Genomic DNA, 25,944 nt, shown 5'->3' on the forward strand with positions numbered 1-25,944 from the left:
TTTCCTAACACTTTGTACACGACCATTTACTAGTTCCAAACATAGTTCAAGAACAATTACACATTTTAAATAATTTTTAATGATCTGCCGAAATTGAAATTCGCAGTCGATGGTCAACCTGTTAGTCCAAGTAATGAAGCTTAAAATAGGACAAAACCTCGCAATTTTTACAGAATGGATGATAGATTTGCTTTAAAATTTGAGGATAAGCAGTGGATAGTGCAAGGATCAAAATCTATATGATGCCGAAAGGTGCTTTTGCCATAGGGGTGGTTCATTCTAAGCAAAAAATGTTCTATACATTTTTTTGATAAAATTAATAGTTTTCGATTTATTCGCTATTGAAAGTGTTAGTTAATCAGTTTTCTGCTAATAACTCGATTTTCTTCAAGAACAATAGTAATCGAGTTATACTTTATTATATGTCAGCTCTTCTTCGTCAAATGCTAAATATTGTAGTTTCAAAGTCAAAAGACGGATAAACTATGCATTTTTCGAGGATAACTTGTTCAAACTAATTTAAAATATTTAAAAATATCTATCTCCAGAAATACAAAAAAAATCTCTAGCTAAAAAGTTAAGTGACTTATAATAAAAGGAATGTCAGTCCCTATTTTTTTCAGCGAAAAAGTGATCGGAAACAACCTCATAATCACCACCTACATTAAAATTAGTCATTGACCTTATTTGGTCTTCTTTATTTGTGTATTATTAATAGGTTCTACAAGTTTGGCCGGTAGAATGATTAGTTTTAAAAAAAAATGGAGTTAAAAGCGAATAACGAATTTTTGTAGTTTGGTAAAAAATGCCCTTTTCTTCAGAATAGAAAGATTAGAATCACAGATACGAAAAAATGTTTAAATATGAAATTGTAGCTTATTTAATTCGCAAAAATTTGGTTTACAAAAAATTTTTCTGCGGCAAAAATTGAGTGAGCTATTGACAATTAAAACTTATATCATGCAAAACCCACCTTTACTAACCCTTTCAAAGTCACCTCTTTTTGCGACTGAGGTTTTTAAAACGATTTAATATTAATAACCTTATAGACCTTGTAAAAATCTACAAAATTCTTTTTTACCAAACCTTCTAAGACAAAAAATAAAAAAATTACGGTTAAAAATTCAATATATTTAAAAAAAATGGAGACATCCAATTGGAAGCACAATAATGTAAGTTAGCCGCGTTTTTAGTCATTGACCTAATTCAGTCTTCTTTATTTATGTATTATTAATAGATTCTAGAAGTTTGACTGGCCTAGAATGATTAGTTTTTAAAAAACTGGAATTAAAAGCGAATAACGAATTTTTGTAGTTTGGTAAAAAATGCCATTTTCTTCAGAATAGAAAGATTACTATCAGAGATACGAAAACATGTTTAAATATAAGATTGTAGGTTATTTCATTCCCAAGAGCTTGGTTTGAAAAAAAATTTTCTACGGCAAACATTGAGTGAATCGTAAATCAGTATCGAGAAACATTGATTTTTCGATATAAAACTAACACTTTCGATAGCGAATAAATCGAAAACTATTCATTTTATCAAAAACATGTATAGACCATTTTTTGCTTAGAATGAACGTTTTTATTAACTTTTGCGGTCAAAATATAATATAAAATTTCCACCCCCGAGATGGGGCGGCAACCACCCCCATGGTAAAAGCGCCTTTTGGCATCATATATATTTTGATCCTTGGAATATCCACTAAATTGCGAGGTGAAAAGCTTCGGTTCCTGGACTATGTATTGCAAAAAAAAAACAAGATAAATATCTTTTGAGTAAAAAAACAATTATATAAACACCTAAGCGAATTAAAATTTGATTATAAACTATCATGATATATTTGATTACAAATAACATTTTGAACATTAGGTATTCATAATTGCGACAACAAGAAAAATTAAAGTAATTATTGTTACCTTGACGAGGAACAAAAATAAAGTAATATATAAAGTATTGTTCTAATAGATGTACCACAGTTGTCCGTTTAAGTTTTAAGAGTCCAATATGAAGTATCTACTTGTGTTGTGTATGGTATGGGAGCTTTCCCAAGGAGCTATTAACCGTAAGTTTTTAAACTGATGCTTTAGTTATCAAAAAGATATTTTTATTTTCACATCAACAATTTCATAATCAGAAAAAAATCATACCTTTTTCTTCTTTTTGTATAAACATGACTCTTTTGTTTTTTCAATGTGCCTCTGCCTCTAGTAAGTTGTCGTTCCATCGCTTTCGTGGTCTTCCCACTGACGTCTTCCTATTGGGGAACCGTCTCTCGCTGTCCTTACTTCCTGTCCTCTATTTGTTGTCATTCGACTTATGTGGTCGTGCCATTCTACTCTTCTGATTCAGTTATTAATGTTATTCTAACTCTGTCTCATAGTGTCTTACCATCAACTTTTCGAAGCGTTTTCATCTCTGCTCTTCCTAGAACTCTTTTTGTCCTGTCTGTGTCAGGTCATGTTTTAGTGGAGTCACTGAAGGTGCATATGGTCTATTACCTCCGATTTCGTTGAACCTCCATCGATTTGCATGAAAATTGGTGAGTGGTTAGAGGATATCTCAAGAATCAAAAGTGACATGGTGCCAACTTGCGCTTTTACCCTGGGGGTGGATGCCACCCCTTCTCGGGGTGAAAATTATTTTATTAAAAATAAACCCATAATTAGATAGGGGGACAAATTCTAAGCAAAATGTGTTATATAAAGTTATTAAAATAAATCAAAACTTTTTGAGTTATTAAAGATCAAAAATTTTTATTTTTCGTAAGAAAAATGCATGTTTTTAACCGATTTTTCATAGATAACTCAAAAACTATAAGTTTTACAAAAAAGTTATTATTACCAAAATTGAAGCTAATAAAAAATTAAATAAACTCCTTACTAAAAAAACCTTTTAATATTAACTGACAGTGAGTTATAGGTAATTGAATGCATATTTTTTCGGCGAGTACCCAAATCTAAGTATTTAAGCTTAAATTACGGAAAAATGATGCATTTTATAACATAAACTTATCAAACATTTGTGAAAGTACTTAGAAATATCTATCAAATGAGATACTGAACAAGTTAATAGCATTAAAATTTATGCTCCAAAAATTTTTCAAACTTAATCTTTTAAAAAATTTTCCAAAAAATGTTATCGTTTTTTTTTTAATACCTCCGTTAATTATTAAGATATCAGGTTCACCTAAAAACGGTTTGAAAGGTAATTCCAAAGGCTATTAAAACGCGTTGAATTTAATCTTTCAAACCCCTTACTTTTTTAAAAATCACAGATTAAATGTCCACGGATACAATGGTTCTCGCAGCAAAATTTAAGCTTTAAACGTTTCTATCTCGGTTATTTTTCACCCTACAGAAATGGTAAAAAAGGTATAATATTTTATATAGAAAAAACTAAAATTTGGTTATTTACCATTTTTTTGTATATGGAGTATTTTTATATTTATTATCAAAAGAAAATGAAAATGACAATAATTTTAAAAATTCTGATTTTTTTAAATTATATCTTTTTTTCAAAAATATGCATTCTAAACCGGTGAAAATTGTTAAAATCATTACCTATGCTAATACAAAGACATTTTTGTAAGGATTACTATAAATTTAAATTTTTGTGGAAATGGCGTATGTTTTATTTTTCACTTTTTCCTAAAAAATTCGAAAGGGTTCTCTTAGTTTCGTCATACTTGCTTAATTTTGATGCTATTAACTTCTTCTGGAGCTCATTTGTTAGGTATTCTGAAATACTTTGATAAGTGTTTAACAGATATTGAATATTTAGATTTGAGTACTCATCGAAAAAAATATACATTCAATTACCTATAACTCACTTTGAATTAACATTAATTTAGTACTTTGAGTGAATAGTGTATTAAATTTTTTATTGTCTTCAATTTTGGTAAGAATAACTTTTTTGTAAAAGCTAATAGTTTTTGAGTTATACGTGAAAAACAGCTTTAAAACATGCATTTTTTTATGAAAAAATAAAATCTTTGATCTTTAATAACTCAAAAAGTATTGATTTATGTTAATAACTTAATATAACAAACTTTACTTAGAATTTGTCCCTCTATCGATTTTTGGTATTATTTTTAATAAAATAATTTTCACCCTAGAAAAGGGGGTGGCATCCAACCCCAGGGTAAAATCGCAAGTTGGCATCATGTCATCTTTGTTCCTTGAGGTATCCTCTAACTCCTCATCAATTTTCATGAAAATCGATGGAGGTTCAACGAAATCGGCGGTGAAAACCTTCAGTGACTGCACTATTTCTGCCGCGTATGTTTACTGCATTAAATTTGCTGCATTATAGGTCTGATGACTGTTTTGTAAATTCTGGCTTTTATTTCTTTTCCAATATTTTTATTCCTCCATATTGTTTCAATCAGGTAACTTGCAGCTCTGCTTGCTGTATTTACTTTATCTTCCAGTTTTATTTCTTTACTTGATCTATTTTTGTTTCGAGCTTTCCGTAACTCTCTAGGACGTATAGATATTTAAACACCATCACTTTTGTTCTATTATCTGGCCCTCCAGGTCTAGTCTAATCTACATCTTATTAGATTAGGTGTTATAACCATGCATTTTGTCTTTTTTGAGAAATTGACATGTTAAATTCTCTGGCGGTTATATCAAATTGGTGAAGTATACGTTGTAAATCTTCACTTTAAGAGAATAATATTGCATTGTCTGGATAGCAGATTATTTTAAGTTGTTTTTCTCCCATTTGGTATCCTTCGTACTTTTTTTATTATTTCTTCCATGATCAGGTTGAACAATAGAGGATTCAGGGAATCTCCCTGTCTTATCCCATCACCAGCTTCAATTGGGTCAGTTATTTCTTCTTCTACTTTTACTTGTATTTTGTTGTTCTGGTAGATATTTTCGATCGTTTGAATTATTCCTATAGGTACCTCTTTTGCGTCCAAGTAATGGATAGCGTCCTTTAATTAGACCAATCAAATGCCTTCTTAAGGTCTACGAAACAGAAATATGCCAGTTTGTTGTATTCTAATGATTTCTCTTGAACTTGCCTCACTATAAATGTAGCGTCATTTTTCGAAAACTATTCATAACTGACTTGGCTTTTACAATAGTTTTACAAAGATCTCAGTACAAAACAAAAATAGTAACTATGTTTAGCGAACTTTGTACGCAAGCTGACCTGCAAAAAGTCGGATCCTGATTTTGAACAATGCTTTACGAAAACACTAACCAGATTCCTGCCTCTTGTCATGAACGGTGTTCCTGATTTGGGAATTCCACCTCTAGATCCTCTGCAACTTCCAGAATTAGCTGTAGAACAGAATATTGCTGGTTTCGGTGAAATTTCGGCCAAGTTTACTGATTTGGAAGTTGAAGGATTCAAAGGCGTGGTATTCGATCAGATGAAGTAAGTTTTTACATTTTTTTGCTGTTTAATAATAAATTATTTTTTATTTATAAATACATTATACAGGGTGATTGATTATTGCGGTAAAGCTCACTAGATCCATTATAGTAATAAATAGCAATAAAAGTTAATAACAAAAATTGTAGCCAACTTTGAGCTTGACATTACAAAATTAGTTACAATGTTACTGGGTATTCGATAACATAGTGGCATACCAAACATGTGGTTTCTTAAATGGAACACCCTGTATTTTATTTTATATTCGAAATCTTCTTAACTTCTCCATCACAAAAACATACAGGTTTGTTATGTTATACAGGGAAATTTACAAAGTTATAAACAATTTTATATGAAAATCGTAACAAGTTCAATTCACTTTATAGTCCAATCGGCAGGTTGTGGAAAAGGGGCGTCACGACGAAAAATTCCGAAGTTAATGAAATTTTAGGATGTTGTTTGTACATGTTTACTGATGTCAAATCCAAGTTTTCGACCTCGAGGAGGTTGTGGAAAATTTTTGACGGCCGAAAAACCTCGAAATTTTCAGACTTGTTTCAGTTTGTCGCTCTTAACTCTAAAACGGTCAATCCTACGTGAAAAGCTATCATATAGTAATTTAAAGACGGCACAATTTCCCGTCGATAAAAAAAAAGTCCGGAATCGGTCCAACAGATAAACTTTTACGGGCGATCAAAAAATGACAATTTTTTCTAATTTTGTTAAAATCTGGCATAACCTCATTTTCAAAGTGCTGTAGCTTTACAGCATCACTCCCAATTGCCTACCCCCCCTCCCTAAAAGTTGTAGAGCATCAACAAGAGAGTTCAAAAACCACAAAAATTTTAAAATTGGCCTAATTTTTGAAATTTTAGAACCTGTTTTTTTAAAATTGGCGTTTCTCGAAAGTAGCTCCCACCTGGTTTTATGCTCTTTCCTGGGGCTTATTCAACCCTATAACCCACAATCGTCTCTGATACCATTCCGTATCGACCTAGGGACGTAATAAGGATTTACCTATGTATGTAGGATTATTGAAGATATATGTATTTAAATCTACCGTATCCATATTATCAGGATATTTCATCGGTCAGGATTTATTATCCTTTAGTAGAAAATATCTGTAGGTATAGGCCAGTGCAAATAGCGTAAAAAAATGGGTCAACTAAGAAATAATCCCGTTGTTCCAATTTTTAATATGTTTTTTGAACTGGTTCCCTAATGTAAAATCTTTTATTCTATCAAACTTACGGTAAAAGATAGAAGGTTATGAATATGCAACATATCTTGCTTTGAGCGAAAAATGCGCCTCTAAAGCTGAAAGAAGGCTGAAAATTTCTTAAATACTTTTTCTTCAATTCTTAATGAAACAAAAACGAATGTATAAATAAAAACTGATTGAACATATTTAAGTTGAATTTGTATTTGATACACAAAGTGATTAAAAAAATAAGGTTGCACCTACATTTGCGGTTTATTGATAGAATTGATAATATATACAAATATAAATACACGTAAATATTATACCGCAGAGTTAACACATTCAGTGCAGGACCCTAAAACCCGATTCATATTTTCAAGTTAATTTAAAACTTCAAACTCCTTACTTTTATTGCATTTATTTAATAAATTCATGTATATTTTATAACGGTTGTCAATATTATTTAATAAATACTACTAAAATCTGACTGATGTTATGACGAAAAGCAAAATAAAATTAAAATAAAATAGTTGTAAAAATTAGTGTTGTTTTGAATAAGAGGAAAAATATCCAAAATGTATATGTGAAAAAAAAACTAATTTGATTGGAAATTTTCATTTTATTTTCCAGAAAATAAAAACACTTGAATCAATGGCTATTGTTTATAAAAATTGAACACATTTTAAAGGAATTCCCTGACTAAAAGTTCACTTATCTTTTACAGGTATAAGTTGAAACTGTTTTCTATGCAACAATAGGTTAATCCTTTCAGTAGGCAAATGACCTTTTACTGAATAGTTTTAAGGTGAAAGCAATAAAAGCTAACGGGAAATACGTCAAAAGTAAGATTTGGTTGGGTCAATCCTCCCTTCTTTCTCCCTTCACCCTTCCTTTTCCCTCCTCCCTTTCGACCTCGTCCCTTCAGAAGTAAAAACAAATATAAATATTTAGCCAGTTGTGTAGAAGCCTCCCAAAGTATCGGGTCGTATTTATCGTGCGAAGTTTTCTACTTTTAAAAATCTTGAATGGGTTGCATGTGAGAGTTCATTTTAAATGAAGTAAAAGTCAGACTTACTCTCAATCTTTATTATAACTTCCGACGACCGGTTTCGCTCTTTAAACTTTGTAGAGCATCTTCAGGTCAAAGGTAACAAGTTACAAAATGCTACAAATAAAAACCAGAATTAGAACATTGTCTGGTTGTAAAAGATGCTAAAGATCCATATGATCAAGCCAATGTTGAATAACATACATAAAAGTAGCGAAATAGCATACCAATGCACATGCAAGCATTCTTGGGGGTGGTGATACAAAACTTCCCTCAAACGCGACAACATGCGCAGAAGTATGCTATACATAATCATGCAATCATAACGTGTCGTACTTACATTCGGATACAAGGTGCCATCAACTCAGTTTTCATTATCATGATGTTTCTTTTAAAGTTATGTTAACGGGATATGGTGGAATAGACGGGCGATGCAGCAAAGGTAAACAAATCTATGGGAATTAGGAGTTCTTGAGGGTGATGAGATAGTTGGTGCAAGTTAACCAGCAAATCTATGTCTGTTGTTATGTTTGTGTAAATCAAATTAGTGAATGACTTTTTACAATTTTTAATGTGTGTTGATTTTAAAGGTTTTATTTTATTTTATTTTAATTTTATCTATATTTATATGTATATTAAAGAATTCTATTTATTATTAATGTAAGATTGACAACGTTTGGATCGTAAATGTATTGAGTAATTATTGTGTATGTTAGAATTTGATTGTGCAGTTGTAAAAAGATTATTTTAAGGTCAAAACCAGATCTGTGACGTGTACTGCTCGTGTGGGACTATTGTTCTAATAAGAGGAGTAGGGTGATCGAAAGCTTATTAATTGTAGTTAAAATGCCATATTGGCAGTCAAATAATAAAATAATAAATAGCAATACAAAAGGTGGATTTAAATTAAATTAAAAATTAAAACAGCAATGTAGGCAAACAAAACATTACAATTTAATGGTGGAGAATTGCAAAACATCAAAATGAGTCCAGTTTAGTAAATTTTGGTGATCTGGCTGGCCATGCTACTGGTCCATTTAAAAATGAAAATATCTCAAAAACTAATAAATTTAAACATAGGGAATGTTATATAAAAATTAAAAAACGGTAATGGTACTTTCCAATAGTGATATAAAATACAGGGTGTTCCATTTAAAATTACTGAGAAAATAATGTACTTGCGTTTTAACTCACCCTGTATCTGATATACAGAAAATTAGCAATATCAATCATTTTTGAAAATTTTGACAATAAATAAAAAAATATGGCATCAATAAACCATTGCTGTTGTGCTTATTTTTATTTATACAGAGAATTGAACTTGCTACGATTTTCATATAAAATTGGTTATAACTTTGTAAATACCCTGTATAAAATAACAAACCTTTACATTTTTGTGATGGAGAGGTAAACAGGATTTCGAATATAAAATAAAACACAATGTGTTCCATTAAAAAAAAACATAAGTTTGGTCTGTCACTATGTTGCCTAACACCCTGTAACATTCTAACTAATTTTTTAATGTGAAGCTCAAAGTTGGCTAAAATTTTTGTTATTAACTTTTATTGCTATCTATTACTAAAGCAGATCTACGGAGCTTTATCACACTAATCAATCACCTGTATAGGGTTTTTCAGTCTGTTATAAATAAAACATTTTATTATTACTTAAAGCTTTCGGCTATTTGTAATGTTCAATAAGTACTTTAATATTTGTAAACATTACATAATACACTTAATATTTTATATTTACTTCTGCACTTGCTTATCTGATATGGAGTGCGAGAGTTATATTTGACCCTAAAGCAGCATGGCAAATATTTCAAAATAGAGTCGGTTCATGACCGTATTTAAAATATCTGACAATGGTGCATTTACAAAATTAAATCAATTTATTAAATTGTGATATACAGTATGTCCCTTTAAGTTGTATCCATATGGAAAACTGTTTTATTATTAATTTTGCGAAACAAGTTATTCTTCATAAAAAGCTCTGCATGTTCCAAAACCTTAGATTTAGCCATCAAATATCAAATTTTTTGAATATTTTACGAGGTATGTTAAAAAGTTTAAATTTCACTCAAGAGTAAAGTAGCTTTTTTTTGCACAATATTGAAAATTGCTATTATGAAAAGTTGTTTGGAATTAAAAACGATATTCTAGTATGCAAAGTTTAAATATCTTTTTGACTGGACATCTTTTGTAAACCAGTGTGTAGTTATAAGTCGGTTATTGTTGTTTTATAAATTGTAAACTGAAATTATGGAAGTTATTGAACATTTTACGGATATACTCGATTTCATGATCCGGAATGTACAGTAAGCAGTCATCGACAGTAGAAATGTAGAATGGTACTTTAATTTTTAGTGTTTGAGATGACTGTTGTCTCTAATATTTCCAAGACTAAGTTTATTAAGTATTAAATCGATTTTAATGAAATTTGGGGGACTCTTTTTAAAGATTTTCTAGGCGAATTATGAAGGTCCTAAGTGCAATGTAAGTGGTTGAAAAACAATTTTTCGGAAGAAATTAGAATGCCACCTCTCATATCTACCTCAAAACAGATCCGCCCTGGTCTAATCCCTTACCTCCTTATTTTTAGGGTGGACCCGATAAATCTATATGGAATAATTAAACTATCTATTCCATCGATTCATATTGAAACCGATTATAACATTAATGGTAAAATAATGGACTTGGTAATTAACAACAAAGGACATTTTTCAGGAAATTTCAGTAAGTATTGACCCACGGTTTTAACATTTCTCCTTGTTTTTGTAGAAATTAATACGGATTCGTCGATACTGTTCGACTTAGCTCTGCTGGTTTAGTTTTACAAATTTCAAGTATCCGCAATAAAAATAATCTTTCAGTTTCAAATCAGGTGAACCAGGAGGCCATCCAATACTACCGAATCTATCAATCCATCGTCCGAGAAGGTCTGATCTAAATAACACGTAAATTTTACAAAAAAAATGAGCTGAAATTCCAACTTGCTGAAGCCATATCTCGTTAAAATTGGTTTCAAACTTATTTATTTGTGCAACTTTGCGTGAAGATGTATGTGAATTTTCACTAATAATACCACTAGAGGTCAAATTATTTCCGGAAATTTTTTTGAGATCATGAATATTTTGAAAATTTCCCGAGTCGCAGACGAGGGAAATTTTCTAAAAATATTCATGATCAAAAAAATATTTCCGGATATTAATTTGACTTCGCGTGGTATTCGGTAAGAAAATTCCACACCAAATTTGCATTTGAAAATCCAAAGCTGCATGAACAGATTAATAGCGCGCCATAGCTTTGTCAGCAATTATTTAGGCTTTCAAATTCGTAATTTCTACTCATTGTAGTTGCATGGGAATACCATTTCAAGATAGAAAATAGTATATTCTTCAATTTTACATAAGTTTTGAGCAACTACAAGTGATAGAAAATGAATCAAAACTAAATTATGTAAACAAATAAAAACCAGTCTGTCAAAAATGTTCTGTTATTGTAAACGTCAAAAAATTTCCACTATAATTCGCTGTTGGGTACCCCACGAGCAAAAAATTTCCGATAAAATACCTCCGTTGCCATGGTGATCTGTCAAAATAACGTATTTTGATTGGTTCAAAATTACAGGTGTGGAATTTTCAACGAAACTCTGCATTAAATCTAAAGTTTAATTGTAATTTATAACAGTTTTTAGTCTACCTGCTCGAATGCGGTTTTTTACTCGACCGATTTCCTCAAAGCACTTTACAAATTTTTGTACCGTCGGTCGCCTTATAGGAGAATGGTTTGGGAAAGTATCATTGACCAAGTTCACTACTTCACTATAAGATCATTTTCTATCGCGGTAGTATCGCTCTATTTTATCAAAAACCACTTTATTGTAGAGTTTTTAAAAACTTTTGATTCACTCTATACAGACACAGAACAGACTCTTGATTCAATCTGTACATATTTATTGTAATGTACATATTTTTATAGGGTGGAAGGCACTTACGGAATAAAACTATGTCTGTCCTTGTTTTAAAAAATTATAAAAAACGCTGAGCCCCCTCGATTTTTATAAATGTGTGCTTTTTAGATATAAATTTAAATATACAGGGTGATTCACGCAAGCCTAGCATAGTCCATAAGCTTTATTTTTAATGGAACACCCTGTATATGCTTATATTTTAAAAGCCGCTTAACAACCTGATTTTAACGAACTATATCGTGTGTGGTGTATTATGAATAATACAGGGTGAAATTTTGAAATTATAATGTATGGAAACCACTTACAGAATAAAAATTTTTTTGTCCTTATTTTAGAAAATTATAAAAAAAAACGCTAGGATACGTCAACTTTTAAATTCAAATATGCACTGTTTAAACATACATTTAAATATACAGGATGATTCACACAAGTCTAGCATAGTCCATGATCTTTAATTTTAATGAAATACCTTGTATACTTTTATGTTTTTAGAAGCTGCTAAACAGCCTCATCTAAAAAAAAGTGTATTATCATCTACAACCGCCTCTTAGAAGATGCTCTGCAGAATGAAAAGGCTTTAACTACGGGAACTAATACAGAATTGGAAAAGTACACGGTATCTATCAAAAACAAAATAAGCTACGCTTATAAAAAATCCTGTCCGATAAGGATGGTCCAGGAAAGTCGCGAAACCAACTCTTGGTGGTGCGCCGAACTGGAACATCTTAGAAAGACAGCAAGAACTGCTTTTACTAAAGCAAAACGCACCAAACTCAAAGAGTATTGGGATATTTATCAATTAAACCTCAGAGAGTTTAAGAAAATCTGCAGACAAAAACAAACTACTGTGAAGAAATCGAAGATTTTCCGCAAGCTTCCAGGCTACAAAAAGCGATCTCAAAAGATCCACATCGGTATATCAGTATATTAACAAAGGAAGATTGAAGTAAAACTTCTAACCTTTGCGAAAGTGCTGAGGTCCTGATGAAAACACACTTCCCCGGTTCTAGTGCCTCAAAAGCACCGAACTGGACGGAAGAAATAATCATACCCACACCGAATCACTGGCATCTTGCCAGAACATTAATTAGTGAGGAAAAGATAAGATGGACCATATCGTGCTTCGCCCCTTTCAAGTCACCAGGGCATGGACGTATAAAAATAACTCTTTATTTATACGTCCATGCACCAGGGCCTGACGGCATATATCCAGCCCTACTACGGTGGGACTGGATACTCTGTAGCCGCACCTTGTGGGAATGTTCAGAGCCTCCTTGGCTCTGAGATATATTCCTAGAAAGTGGAGAGAGGTACGTGTCGTCTTCACACCAAAACCAGGTAGGATGGATTACACCCTACCGAAGGCTTTCCGACCAATTAGCCTAACATATTTTCTCTTGAAAACGATGAAAAGGCTATGCGAGAGGTACATAAGGGATGAAGTTCTAGTTCATAACTCACTTCATCCAAATCAACATGCATATACTTCGGGAAGATCTACCGATTCTGCACTGCATCAAGTAGTAAGAAGAATTGAAAGATCGCTGGATAATAAAGAATCCACCCTAGGTATATTCATAGACATTGAGGAAGCGTTTGATAAAACAACTTTCCCAACCATCACCTAACAGCTCAATGTCAGGAATGTCCCCCTGGCCGTGAGCGAATGGATATTTAGTATGCTCTCCAATAGAGCAATAAGCATAAATGTAGAAGACGTTTCGGTTAGAGGAATGGTTACGACGGGGATGTCCACAGGGGGGGGGGGTGCTATCACCACTCCTATGGAACATAGTTTTGGATACCCTGGTTGACCAACTCAGCAAGAACGGTTTCTACACAATAGCCTAGGCAGACAATATAACCGTCTTGCAAAGCGGTAAGTTTGAAAACACACTATGTGAGAGATTACAAGTTGCTCTCATACTAATAGAAACATGGTGTAAGGAACACTCATTATCTATAAATCCAAAAAAGACAGAGATGGTCCTCTTCATCAGAAAAAGAAGGATCACGGGCTTAATACCCCCTAGGATTCTAAACTGCAGTCTGAAATTTTCTGAAGAGGTGAAATACCTTGGTATTACTCTCGACATGAAGTTAACATGGAACTCTCACTTAGATAGTAGAGCTAAAAGAGCATATATTGCCTATGAACAGTGTCGGCGAACGGTCGGACGCACTTAAGGCCTTTCGCCCAGGGTGGTCGCCTGGATCTACACTACTGTCATTAGGCCACTGCTAACTTACGGAGCTATTACTTGGGTACCAAAAGTGGCAACAGGCAACAGCGATCAACAAACTAAACCATATTCAACGGATGGCTTGTCTAAATATAACAGGTGCCATGAAGACAACACCAACTGCTGCAATGGAGTTGTTCATTGGCATCACCCCTTCAGACATATGTTTCAAAGAGGTAGCTCTGGTGACGATGATGAGATTACGCTCAGCGAGTGCAAATATTGATGTAGGAATGGGACAATTGAGATGTCGTTTCTGGCGGGGTGAGCTGGAGGCACTGGCCCAGCTACATGCGGGCCATGGATGCGACTCAATTAAACCTACGTTTGTTTTCGACAAACCCTACAAAATCGAAACAAGACAACATAAGGAATCAAACGTGGCAAATGCATATTGCATCTACACCGATGGCTCCAAAACGGAAGAAGGTTCAGGATGCGGGATATACTCCAGATCACTGAACCTTAGTATAAAATGGGGTATGGGCAAAAATGCCAGCGTAATTCAGACTGAACTGGCTGGTATCTCCATAGCCGCAAAAGAGATAACCCGGAAAGGTATAGCCAGTAAAACCATAATAATCTGCATAGACAGCAGACAAGCGCTAACCCTGGACAGACCACGTGTCATATCAGGGCTAGTAATGGAGAGTCATGAGTCACTAGTCAAAGCTTCGGATGGTAATACCATCATTATGAGGTGGGTTAAAGGACACAACGGAAATAAAGGCAACCGCATTTCTGACCAGCTAGCTAGGAAGTCAGCAGACCTAAGACTCTTAGGACCTGGTGATCTTTTTGGCTGGTCAACTGCAACAATCGCGGAAATTGCCAAATGTCACTCCCACCCGCAAACCGTGAAAAGATGGGAAGAAGGGCCAGGATGTAGACTTGCCAAGGTACTAAGGAACCTTGAGAAGTCAGGATCAGAAAAGTACTTGAGAATGACCACGAAAAACCTACGCTTGACAGTTGGTTTTTTAACTGGCCATTGTCAACTAAGAAAACACCTCCACACAATGGGGCTAGTAGACACACCTCTGTGCAGGAGGTGTGAACGATATGACTAAACTGTTGAGCATGTCCTATGTGAATGTCCGGAGTTATCGTCAATACGAGAGTATGCGTTCGGCGAGCCTTGGCCTACACCTGCCGACATAGGGGAGATATCCCCTGGTGCAAATGGCATGATGGATAATGAACTAAGGGCGACAACCCCATGGGAGGATGCACAATGGGTCAATTGTGGCCTAAGTGCTGTGGGACTTGACTCACCCTCCCTACTCTACAGATGCACTGTTTAAACATACATTTAAATATACAGGGTGATTCACACAAGTCTAGCATAGTCCATGATCTTTAATTTTAATGAAATACCGTGTATACTTTTATGTTTTTAGAAGCTGCTAAACAGCCTCATCTAAAGAAAAGTGTATTATGTAGGGTGTATTATAAAAAATATTAGGTATAAGGTGAAATTTTAAAATTATTTAAAATTTTCAAGATACATAATAGTTATTTATGTTATAAGTGTTAAGGTGATACAGTAGCGATCAACAGGTAGCCAAAACGCGTTCCAAGATTGCGGCTGTAATTTTGAATATTTTTTCGAGATATTTGGCACACGTATTCGTAATATAATAAAGAATGGCGGTACAGAGCCCAATTTGAAAAATATATTAATATGTGGAAATTACTCTGTAATTAAATACGATATTAAAAAAACGAGCCTGTACCGCCATTAAGAAAAACAAAAAAATACACTTTCTTCAAATAAACTTTTTTATCCGATGCCTAGATTTTGTGTCATTTTGGAACTACTAATGAAATAAAAAATTTTAGTAGTTCCAAAATGACACAAAATCTAGGCATCGGATAAAAAAGTTTATACGAAGAAAGTGTATTTTTTTGTTCTTCTTAATGGCAGTACAGGCTCGTTTTTTTTAATATTGTATTTAATTACAGAGTAATTTCCACATATTAATATATTTTTCAAATTGGGCTCTGTACCGCCATTCTTTATTATATTACGAATACGTGTGCCAAATATCTCGAAAAAATATTCAAAATTACAGCCGCAATCTTGGAACGCGTTTTCGCTACCTGTTGATCGCTACTGTTTCCTCTTAAAAGTACACGTTAAAGGCACGTATGTGAAAGTTTGCAGAATGAGCGATAGCGAGTTCTGCAATTCACATGAGTGCCTTAAAAATGTACTTTTTAACACGCATATGATACAATATTTTGTCTACAAACGTAATTACAGGACAATATCTACAAAAACTTTTGCTTAAACTTGACTGACATTCCATTTTTATATTTTTTTGACATTACATCAAAATTGCCTATACGGTCAATACGAACTGCAGTGCCTTAAAAATATTTTAAAGCAATAGTGCCTTAAAGTAGCATTTTTAACGCTCGTATGGAGTGCTAAAAATTGCATTTTTAGCACGGTTGTATAAAAAATACATTTCGTACATAAAATGCTGAAATTAATAATTTATCATACTTTAAATAATGGTATTATTTTTAAAATTATCTAAATAAAGACATACATTTTCTAAACTAAGTATCAATATATTTTGTTTTGTATTTATTGTCATCACGCGATTTATAAATAATTTCAAAATTTCACCTTGTATTATTCATAATAGACCCATAATACATTTTTTTGAGATGAGGTCATTAAGTAGCTTATAAGAATATAAACTATAAAGGGTGCTTCATTAAAACTAAAGATCATGGACTATGCTAGACTTGCGTGAATCGCCCTGTATAATGAAATTTATGTTTATAAAGCGCCCATTTGAATTTAAAAGTTGACGTGTCCTAGTATTTTTTATAATTTTGTAAAATAAGGACACAAACAATTTTATTCCATAAGTGGTTTTTATACTTTATAATTTCAAAATTTTACCCTGTATTATTCGTAATACACCCTACATTATATTGTTCATTGAAATCAGGTTGTTAAGCAGCTTTTAAAAATATAAAATATACAGGGTGTTCCATTAAAAATAAAGCTTATGGATCCTGCTAGGCTTGCATGAATCACACTGTACATTAATATTTATGTTTAAAAAGTGAAAATTTATATATAAAAATCCACGGGTCTCAGTGTTTATTATAATTTTTTTAAACAAGGACAGAAATAATTTTATTCCATAAGTGTCTTCCACACTGTATATAAAAATTATATGTGTAAAAAGATATGAAATGTATATTTTTCAAAATTTTCAGGTGAATTAAGAATGTCCATGAAAATAAGTCTTGCTACGTTTAAGAAGGAAGACGGTCAAGACTATTTTAAAATAAATAAGCTGACTCAAAATATCAAAATAGGCAACGGTCACATCAAATTGGAATCAAAGGATAAAAGTTTCCAGCCTATGTGTAAGAATATTATTTTTCATTCTACAATAAAACTCTACACTTTCTGTATAGTCTAAGACCTAGTGAACCCTCCGAGTAACGGTCGTCCTGTAAGACTAGAAATTTGTCTAGTGATAATTCATAGCACACCAAGTCTAAAAACCATGACTTGTCAGGCATCAGCCGTGCACGTGTATCTACCAGGTGAATCGAAAAGTGCATAGTTTAGGGGTAAAATAAACTTTTTCCTGTAAGGTTTAAATTTAAGTATGTGTTTGAGTAAATCATTTAGAAGAAATGTGTACAATGACAGGCGATTCTGAAGAGCATAAGACCTTGCCAGGCGAGGGGAAAGATTAGGGGTTTTCCTAAAATTATTTTTTTTGCATCAAACACATTTTTTTATAGGTTTTTTGAATCATTCCAAACAGAAAAGGTCTTTAGTGATTTTTCTCTTAAGTTAATAGTTTTTGTAGCGATTGAAAGGTAGATATTATTTATATTATTTAAACATTTATTGATGAAATCCCAAAGAGTTTTTTGCAATACAATATCGGAAACCCCTTTGTTTTTTAATTGCTAATCAAGCGGGCGCGACACTGTAGTATAAGTGAGGACGTTTGAGTTGGCATAAATTCATTATCTCGAGAATGGGCAAATTTCAAGAGAAATCCTCAGACAGGTCAATTTGATGATAATCGATAATTTTTTTAAATGAGAGTAGGGGTTGTGTGATAGCTCATTTGAAAGGTTATTTAATTATCTATTCACTAATATAAACAATAATATAATTAAAAGACTAAGTTTTCACTCTAATGGCATACAACACATCCCACCAGAATGAAAACAATGGGAACCTTCTCTGGTTACACCTCCGAGGCTTCTACAATTTGCAAGCCATACGGATGCTGAGACTAAGGAAGATGAGGGAATTCTACAATTTACAACTCACGTCACATCTGCTCAGCGCGGTAAAGTTCCAACGAGACTGGTTCCCTTCATACTCCACACAGAGTAAATGTAAATCAAAAATGAATAACCATTTTCAATTTCGTTGCAAAACGAAAATACAGCCGAACCATATTCCAGTCCAATCAGAGAGTGCTGCAAGCACCTCTACCGGTTTCGAAACTTATTAGTCTCTCATCAGGAGGCACATATGCTGCTCTCCCTGATCCAACCAAAACAAACCCCAGCGTGCAGTCCCGAATTGCAACGAACGAAATGGCATAGATGCCCTAGCGGCAACTGCTAGCAAAAGACTAAGTTTTCACTCTAATGGCATACAACATATCCCACCAGAATGAAAACAATGGGAACCTTCTCTGGTTACACCTCCGAGGCTTCTACAATTTGCAAGCCATACGGATGCTGAGACTAAGGAAGATGAGGGAATTCTACAATTTACAACTCACGTCACATCTGCTCAGCGCGGTAAAGTTCCAACGAGACTGGTTCCCTTCATACTCCACACAGAGTAAATGTAAATCAAAAATGAATAACCATTTTCAATTTCGTTGCAAAACGAAAATACAGCCGAACCATATGTGCCTCCTGATGAGAGACTAATAAGTTTCGAAACCGGTAGAGGTGCTTGCAGCACTCTCTGATTGGACTGGAATATGGTTCGGCTGTATTTTCGTTTTGCAACGAAATTGAAAATGGTTATTCATTTTTGATTTACATTTACTCTGTGTGGAGTATGAAGGGAACCAGTCTCGTTGGAACTTTACCGCGCTGAGCAGATGTGACGTGAGTTGTAAATTGTAGAATTCCCTCATCTTCCTTAGTCTCAGCATCCGTATGGCTTGCAAATTGTAGAAGCCTCGGAGGTGTAACCAGAGAAGGTTCCCATTGTTTTCATTCTGGTGGGATATGTTGTATGCCATTAGAGTGAAAACTTAGTCTTTTGCTAGCAGTTGCCGCTAGGGCATCTATGCCATTTCGTTCGTTGCAATTCGGGACTGCACGCTGGGGTTTGTTTTGGTTGGATCAGGGAGAGCAGCATATGTGCCTCCTGATGAGAGACTAATAAGTTTCGAAACCGGTAGAGGTGCTTGCAGCACTCTCTGATTGGACTGGAATATGGTTCGGCTGTATTTTCGTTTTGCAACGAAATTGAAAATGGTTATTCATTTTTAATAATATAATTATTTATACACGGTGTACAAAAAAATTTTTTTATTAAATTAACTTTGATTAAATTTGACAAATAGAAGAAAAAATTTTCTTGTACATCCTGTATAAATAATTATGTTAATGTTTATATTACTGAATAGAGAATTAAATAACCTTTCAAATGAGCTATCACACAACCCCTACTCTCATTTAAAAAAATCATCGATTACGTCATCACGCTCAGATGGATGACGTCACTAGTATTATATATATGCCAAAAAGTCCTAATTTAAAAATAAAAATCCACCTGTCTGAGGATTTCTCTTGAAATTTGCTCGTTCTCGAGATAATGAATTTATGCCAACTCAAACGTCCTCACTTATACTACAGTGTCGCGCCCGCTTGATTAGCAATTAAAAAACAAAGGGATTTCCGATATTGTATTGCAAAAAACTCTTTGGGATTTCATCAATCAATGTTTAAAGAATATCTACCTACCTTGGCAACTTTGAAATTTTTAGATAAATGTCCGATTTTCAAAATTTTCAATCTTATATAACAAAAACTATTAACTTAAGAGAAAATTCACTAAAGACCTTTTCTGTTTGTAATGATTCAAAAAACCTAAAAAAATTTGTTCGATGCAAAAAAATAATTTTAGGAAAAACCCCTAATCTTTCCCCTCGCCTGGTAAGGTCTTATGCTCTTCAAAATCGCCTGTCATTGTACACATTTCTTCTAAATGACTTACTCAAACACATACTTAAATTTAAACCTTACAGGAGAAAGTTTATTTTACCCCTAAACTATGCACTTTTTCACCTGGTAGATACACGTGCACGGCTGATGCCTGCCAGGTCATGGTTTTTAGCCTTGGTGTGCTATGAATTATCACTAGACAAATTTCTAGCCTTACAGGACGACCGTTCGTCGGAGGATTCACTAGCTCTTAGACTAGTAACAGGTATAATTTAAAAACGTACAAAAAGTATAAATTATTACTAACAAAAGAAGCTTCTCGATGTATAACCTCCTGTTCAGTTCTTCAAAAACGTTATACGGGTCGCCAAAAAAACTAGAATATAATGTTTTATCTCCCATCAAGGGAACTATAATTGAAGGATTTTAATTTTTCCTCGAGGTATTTCTCTTGCGTACAATAAGTGGATAACGTTATTTAATTTGACCTTGTCAAATGCCTTCTTAAGGTCCATGAAAAAAATATGCAGATTTGTTGTATTCTAATGATTTCTCTTGCACGTGCCCTATTATAAATATAGCATCGGTGAATAATCTTCCCGACCTAAAACATTGTTCTTCTACTATCCATTTTGGATATTAATTAGTGTTGTATTTAATAAATTAATTCCTTTGTAATTCCCCGGTCCGATTTGTCTCCCTTTATGAAGAGAGGCATTTGGATGGTTGATCCACATTCTTCGGAGTTCGCCTCTATTATTTCTTCCTATCGGGCTCCACTCTGTTATTCTGTTTATCCAACGTTTTTGTCTACTCTTCTGACATGTCCGTAACAGGTTAATCTATTCTGTTCTACGTAGTCTAATTTATGAGTTCATTACCATTATTTTCTTAATCTCCGTTATTTATTCTATCTGTTCTTGTTACCCTGTAACTTCTCCTTAGGAATTCCATATCTGTTGCTCTTATTTTGTTTTTGGTTTTCTTATTTTTTTACCAAATGTTACTTCTTGTGATGATACTTCTTGTCATAGTATTATTTATTCTTCTTTGTATTTTTATACTCATGGTCTTATTCCGCATGACCTATTGTATTTTTCGTATCCAGCCTCTTGTTTGTCCTAGTCTATTTTTAATATTTTCTTAAGTTGTCCCTTTGTTTGATATTATGAAACCTAAATACTTGTAAAATAAGATAGTCTTGCCTTCGCATTGCAACTGAATAAAAATGGTATATATTTTTATTTTTCTATTAGTATTACTCCTATAGAGTAACTAGGTCCATTTCCGTTGGAATTTACCAAGCTGTTACGGGACGGGGGCTGTTACGGGACTTGGAATTTACCAAGCTGCTGGACGGGGTTGTGAATTGCAACTTTTAGAATTCCCTCTTGTCTTCACTGCAGCATCCATGTGGCTTGTAATTTTCAGAAGCCATGGAGGTGTCACCAGAAAAATGGTGCAATAAGTTTTTCAATTAAATATATTTTAGAAATATTTTTAATATTTTTATTAGGTTAAAAAACTTTGACTTTCATTTAGCAGATGTCGCTAGGCACCTACTCCATAAGTTCAATTGCAGTGCGAGGACAATTCTCGGAGGTTTGTCACTTGGGGCAGAGAACAGCAAACCTACGCTTCTCTGATGATGACTCCAAATAGAGTCGAAAATCGTCGATTTAGAGTGCTGGTTTGCGCTCACTGTACTAAGTGAAAAATAAGACAGGGCCTAGAGCACGCCAAATAGAATTCTATTTTGCTGACGTCAGAAAATAGAATTTCATAATGGGAGAATCGACGGTTGCTAGGCAAAGTGACGTCACTAAAATAGAATTCTATTTGGCGTGCTCTCGCACCAGTTTTCCCTTTGCATTGCAACTGAATAAAAATAGTATGCATTTTTATTTTTCTATTAGTATTACTCCTATACAGAAACTATAGACGAGGCAACGAAGCATTAAACCTAAGAATTTTGTGCAATAAGGTGAATCGTCATGCAACTTTTTGCATTCGATTCGTGAGAGTTTCAGGCAATTTTGTGAACTAAATTGATCTCCGGCAAAAATTTTTGTGCATGAGAAAAAGCATCTTAAAGTGCATTTCGAAGAGATGGAAAATAAAAAATTTAGGACTCAGGAAATATTGACGAAAATGAGTTCAATTTTTATTCTTGGGGGTTTTGGAGGTCACTGAATACGAATTTCATGACGGCGATGGTCTTCGAGGTACCTGTGCCCAGGGTGGAACTCGTCGCCTGGGACGACCGAATAATTCGCGGGACGATCGAATAATACGCGAAATGAAGATTGGATCGAAAAACTGAAAAGTACGTGTTCAATATTTTTCAAAAATCTATCGAATGACACTAAACACGACCACCCCACTCCACCCCCTGGAGGTGGGAAATATAAACCCCATTTGTTATTGTAGATTTGGATTGCTTACCTAAAAGTAAGCAACTCTTATTCCCTTATTCGAGACATTTTTTAGAATTGTGGATAAATGGCGCTATAATCGGAAAAAACGATTTTTTCGTGATACCATAGGTAAATTATAGAAACGGTCTAATATCTCGAGAAATACACTTCCAAATAAAAAACCAAAAAATACGTCTTTTATATTTTTGAAGAACCTATCGAATAACATAAAACACGACCCTCCACTCCACCCCCTGGAGGTGGGATGAGGTGTATCTAACTTTAAAATCTTAAATAGGAGCCCCCATTTTTATTGCAGATTTGGATTTCTTACGTAAAAATAAGTAACTTTTGTTCGAGACATTTTTTCGAATTATGGATAGATGGCGCTATAATCGGAAAAACACTACATATTTATTAGCGTCATCTATTAACAATTCTAAAAAATGTTTCGAATAAATATTACTTATTTTTTCATGAGGAATCCAAATTTGCAATAAAACATGAGGAGTCCCATTTAAGATTTTAAAGTTAACCCCCATCCCACCTCCAGGGGGTGGAGTGGAGAGTCGTGTTTGATGTTATTCGATAGGTTCTTGAAAAATATTAAATACGTATTTTTTGGTCTTTTATTTGGAAGTGTATTTATCGAGATATTAGACCGTTTCTATAATTTACCTATGGTACCACGATAAATCGTTTTTTCCGATTATAGCGCCATCTATCGACAATTCTAAAAAATTTCTCGAATAAAAGTTGCTTATTTTTACGTAAGCAATCCAAATCTGTAATAACAAATGGGCGTTTCCCGTTTAAGATTTTAAAGTTACCCCCACCCCACCTCCAAATGATGGAGTGGGGGGTCGTATTTAGTGTCACTCGATAGATTTTTGAAAAATATTAAACTCGTATTTTTCAGTTTTTCGATCCAATCTTCATTTCGCGTATTATTCGATCGTCCCGCGAATTACTCGATCGTCCCAGGCGACGATCTCCATCCTGGGTACCGGGTACCTTGGAGACCATCGCCGTCACGAAATTTGTGTTCACTGACCTCCAAAACCCCCAAATATAAAAATTGAACTCATTTCCGTCAATATTTCCTGAGTTCTAAATTTTCCATTTTCCATCTCTTCGAGATGCACTTTGAAAATGCATTTTCTCATGCACCAAATTTTTTGCCGGAGGTCAATTTAGTTCACAAAATTGCCTGACACTCTCTCGAATTGAATGCAAAAAGTTGCATTAAGATTCATCTTACTGCACAAAATTCCTAGGTTTTGGGCTTTTTAGTGCTTCGTTGCTTCGTCTACTAGGTCCAATTCCGTTGGAATTTACCAAGCTGTAGACGGGGTTGTGAATTGCAACTTTTAGAATTCCCTCTTGTCTTCACTGCAGCATCCATATGGCTTGCAATTTTTAGAAACCACAGAGGTGTCACCAGGAAAATGGTCCAATAGGTTTTTTAATTAAATATATTTTAGAAACATTTTTAATATTTTTATTGGGTTGAAAAACTTTGACTTTCTAAATACTTGTATTTGTCTGTTCCTTTGATTTGCTTACCTTCGTCTATATTCAGCTGTTTTATTTCTGTATTCTCCATTGTTAGCTATTCAGTTTTCTTTATGTTTACTTCCCTCCCATTCTTTGTATATTTCTGTTCCAGTTTTCTCATCATAAAACTGAGGTCATCTTCGTCTTGTGTGATTACTATGTGGTCGTAAGCAAAACTTGTATTGCAAATAGGTACTCGTTTATTACATGGTTGCAGGGTTGTTTCCAGGAATATTTTGAACTGAGCAGGGGATGTGGAGTAGCCCTGTAGCAGTTCCTTTATCGTCTTAAATGCATATTCGGCGTATCTATTGCAATCGGCATATTCTATTGCCCGTTTTGATAGCTACATTGTTATTTTTGTAGAGTGCTTTTACTGCTTTTATTTTTATTCGTGAAACTTTGATGTCTTCCATTGCTTCCCATAGCGTGGTTCTAGGTATGAGTCATAGGCTTTCTTAAGATCTACAAAAGCCAGATGTACGGATCTATTTTTGCCCATTCTTTTTTCTAGTAGTTGTTCATAATAAAGACATAACAAACATAATACATATAGATAGATGTAGAGTATATTATGTAAGATTGTTGCTGATTTAATAGTCTGTTAATAAATAACATTTTTACTTTTTTTAGTGAATGTGGCGGCAAATATTTTCAACAGCAATCCTTCGGTGATTTTGAGTACAGCCAGTGATATGATTAATGCTCAGTCCATACAGATGACAAAGGAAAAGTTAAACGAGCTTTTGGGCTCTTTCCCAGCTTCTGTTTTGTTACCAGAATAAAAAGCAAAATGTTATATACGGCTGACCGTAGTGTAAATAAAATATTAAGTTGAGACATATGTCGCATTTAGGAGACGAAAAAGTGACAGAGCGGTTCCGCAACTGTTGGGAATTCGTTCTCTGAATGTGGCGCTACTTGCGGGACGTGTTACGGAACGGTCGCCATGACAGTGAGCTCATTTTAATACAGCTACCTCCGTCCAACGTATGCTACTTTTGTGAATTTGTCAATAGACTTGTTGAAAGATGGCGTCAAGTACTAAATATCAATTGGAAAATAGCTTCTTCTTCTTCTTCTTCTTCTTCAGCCTTCAGTAATCTGACTTTGGACATAGGCCTCCCCCAATTCAATCCAGTTTTGTCTATTTTGCGCCACCTGTTTCTAATTGTGTCCTCCAAACTTCTTTATGTCATCAGCCCATCTCATTTGTGGCCTTCCTCTGCTCCTTCTTCCTAACCACGGTCTCCATTGTTGTATTTCGTGATTCCATCTTTTATCCTTCAGTCGCGCATTGGGTCCTGCGAAGCTTCGTGAAATAGCACAGTCGATAAACAGTCGATAACAATTTATTGTGCAGAGGTCAGTATATAACCTCACATATAAGAGAAAGTAATACGCTGTTATGCTGGGGCCACAGTAACGTTAACGTCTAACGTTATCGTATCGCATTATCGTATTAATTAACACACCAAAAATGATGGAATAAACTACGCGTTAAAGTAACTGGCCACACTGATTTTAGCGCGTAGTCAGCAGAAAACGCGATTTTTAATCCAATTATTGTCAATATGGAAGTCGAAGCTGCTAACGTTGTTATATTTTATGAGTGCTAATTATTATTTTATGAATTTATTATTTTATAAACGGATCAAGCAAAAACCAAGACTCAAAAGAAAATGGTGGATGATAAAAATGCACAGCAAACGAACGCGGTAATAACATCAAATGCAAACCAGCTTGTTTTATATACCTCATTCGTTCTCATGCCAGATTTTAACTATTTTTTTATATTTATTTAAATGGGTCCTATAGTATCCCATAAGTGTGTCTTTTTTTCTTTTTGAAATCTTCTACCGTCGCCGGAAAAGATAATGATTGCACAATTCGACGCCAAGCGTCACCATGAATACCACGATT

At 34.0% G+C, this 25,944-nt stretch overlaps 2 protein-coding genes across 3 annotated transcripts in view; one reads left to right on the forward strand and one right to left on the reverse strand.

Annotated features, from left to right (window-relative positions):
* Positions 1-25,944, reverse strand: part of LOC126883135 (acetyl-CoA carboxylase) — a 465,330-nt gene that overhangs the window by 420,301 nt on the left and 19,085 nt on the right. The window lies entirely within an intron of this gene.
* Positions 1,864-24,859, forward strand: LOC126883137 (putative beta-carotene-binding protein). Of its 2 annotated transcripts, XM_050648390.1 has the most exons (5): positions 1,871-2,065; positions 5,145-5,394; positions 10,242-10,375; positions 17,099-17,251; positions 24,655-24,859. In XM_050648390.1, the coding sequence occupies exons 1-5, from the start codon at positions 2,008-2,010 to the stop codon at positions 24,804-24,806; spliced, it is 747 nt and encodes a 248-aa protein (XP_050504347.1). In that variant the 5' UTR covers positions 1,871-2,007; the 3' UTR covers positions 24,807-24,859. The 2 variants fall into 2 exon arrangements, with proteins under 2 accessions (XP_050504348.1, XP_050504347.1); XM_050648391.1 differs by lacking the exon at positions 17,099-17,251 and having other exon boundaries at positions 1,864-2,065.

The sequence above is a fragment of the Diabrotica virgifera genome, chromosome 4 (genome assembly GCF_917563875.1).
Source record: "Diabrotica virgifera virgifera chromosome 4, PGI_DIABVI_V3a".
Taxonomy (NCBI): Eukaryota; Metazoa; Arthropoda; class Insecta; order Coleoptera; family Chrysomelidae; genus Diabrotica; species Diabrotica virgifera.

Coding starts and splice junctions, on each gene's coding strand:
- LOC126883137 (XM_050648390.1), top strand. CDS start 2,008: ATGAAGTATCTACTTGTGTTGTGTATGGTATGGGAGCTTTCCCAAGGA. Junction 2,066..5,144: donor TTCCCAAGGAGCTATTAACC/GTAAGTTTTTAA, acceptor AACTATGTTTAG/CGAACTTTGTACGCAAGCTG. Junction 17,252..24,654: donor TAAAAGTTTCCAGCCTATGT/GTAAGAATATTA, acceptor TACTTTTTTTAG/TGAATGTGGCGGCAAATATT.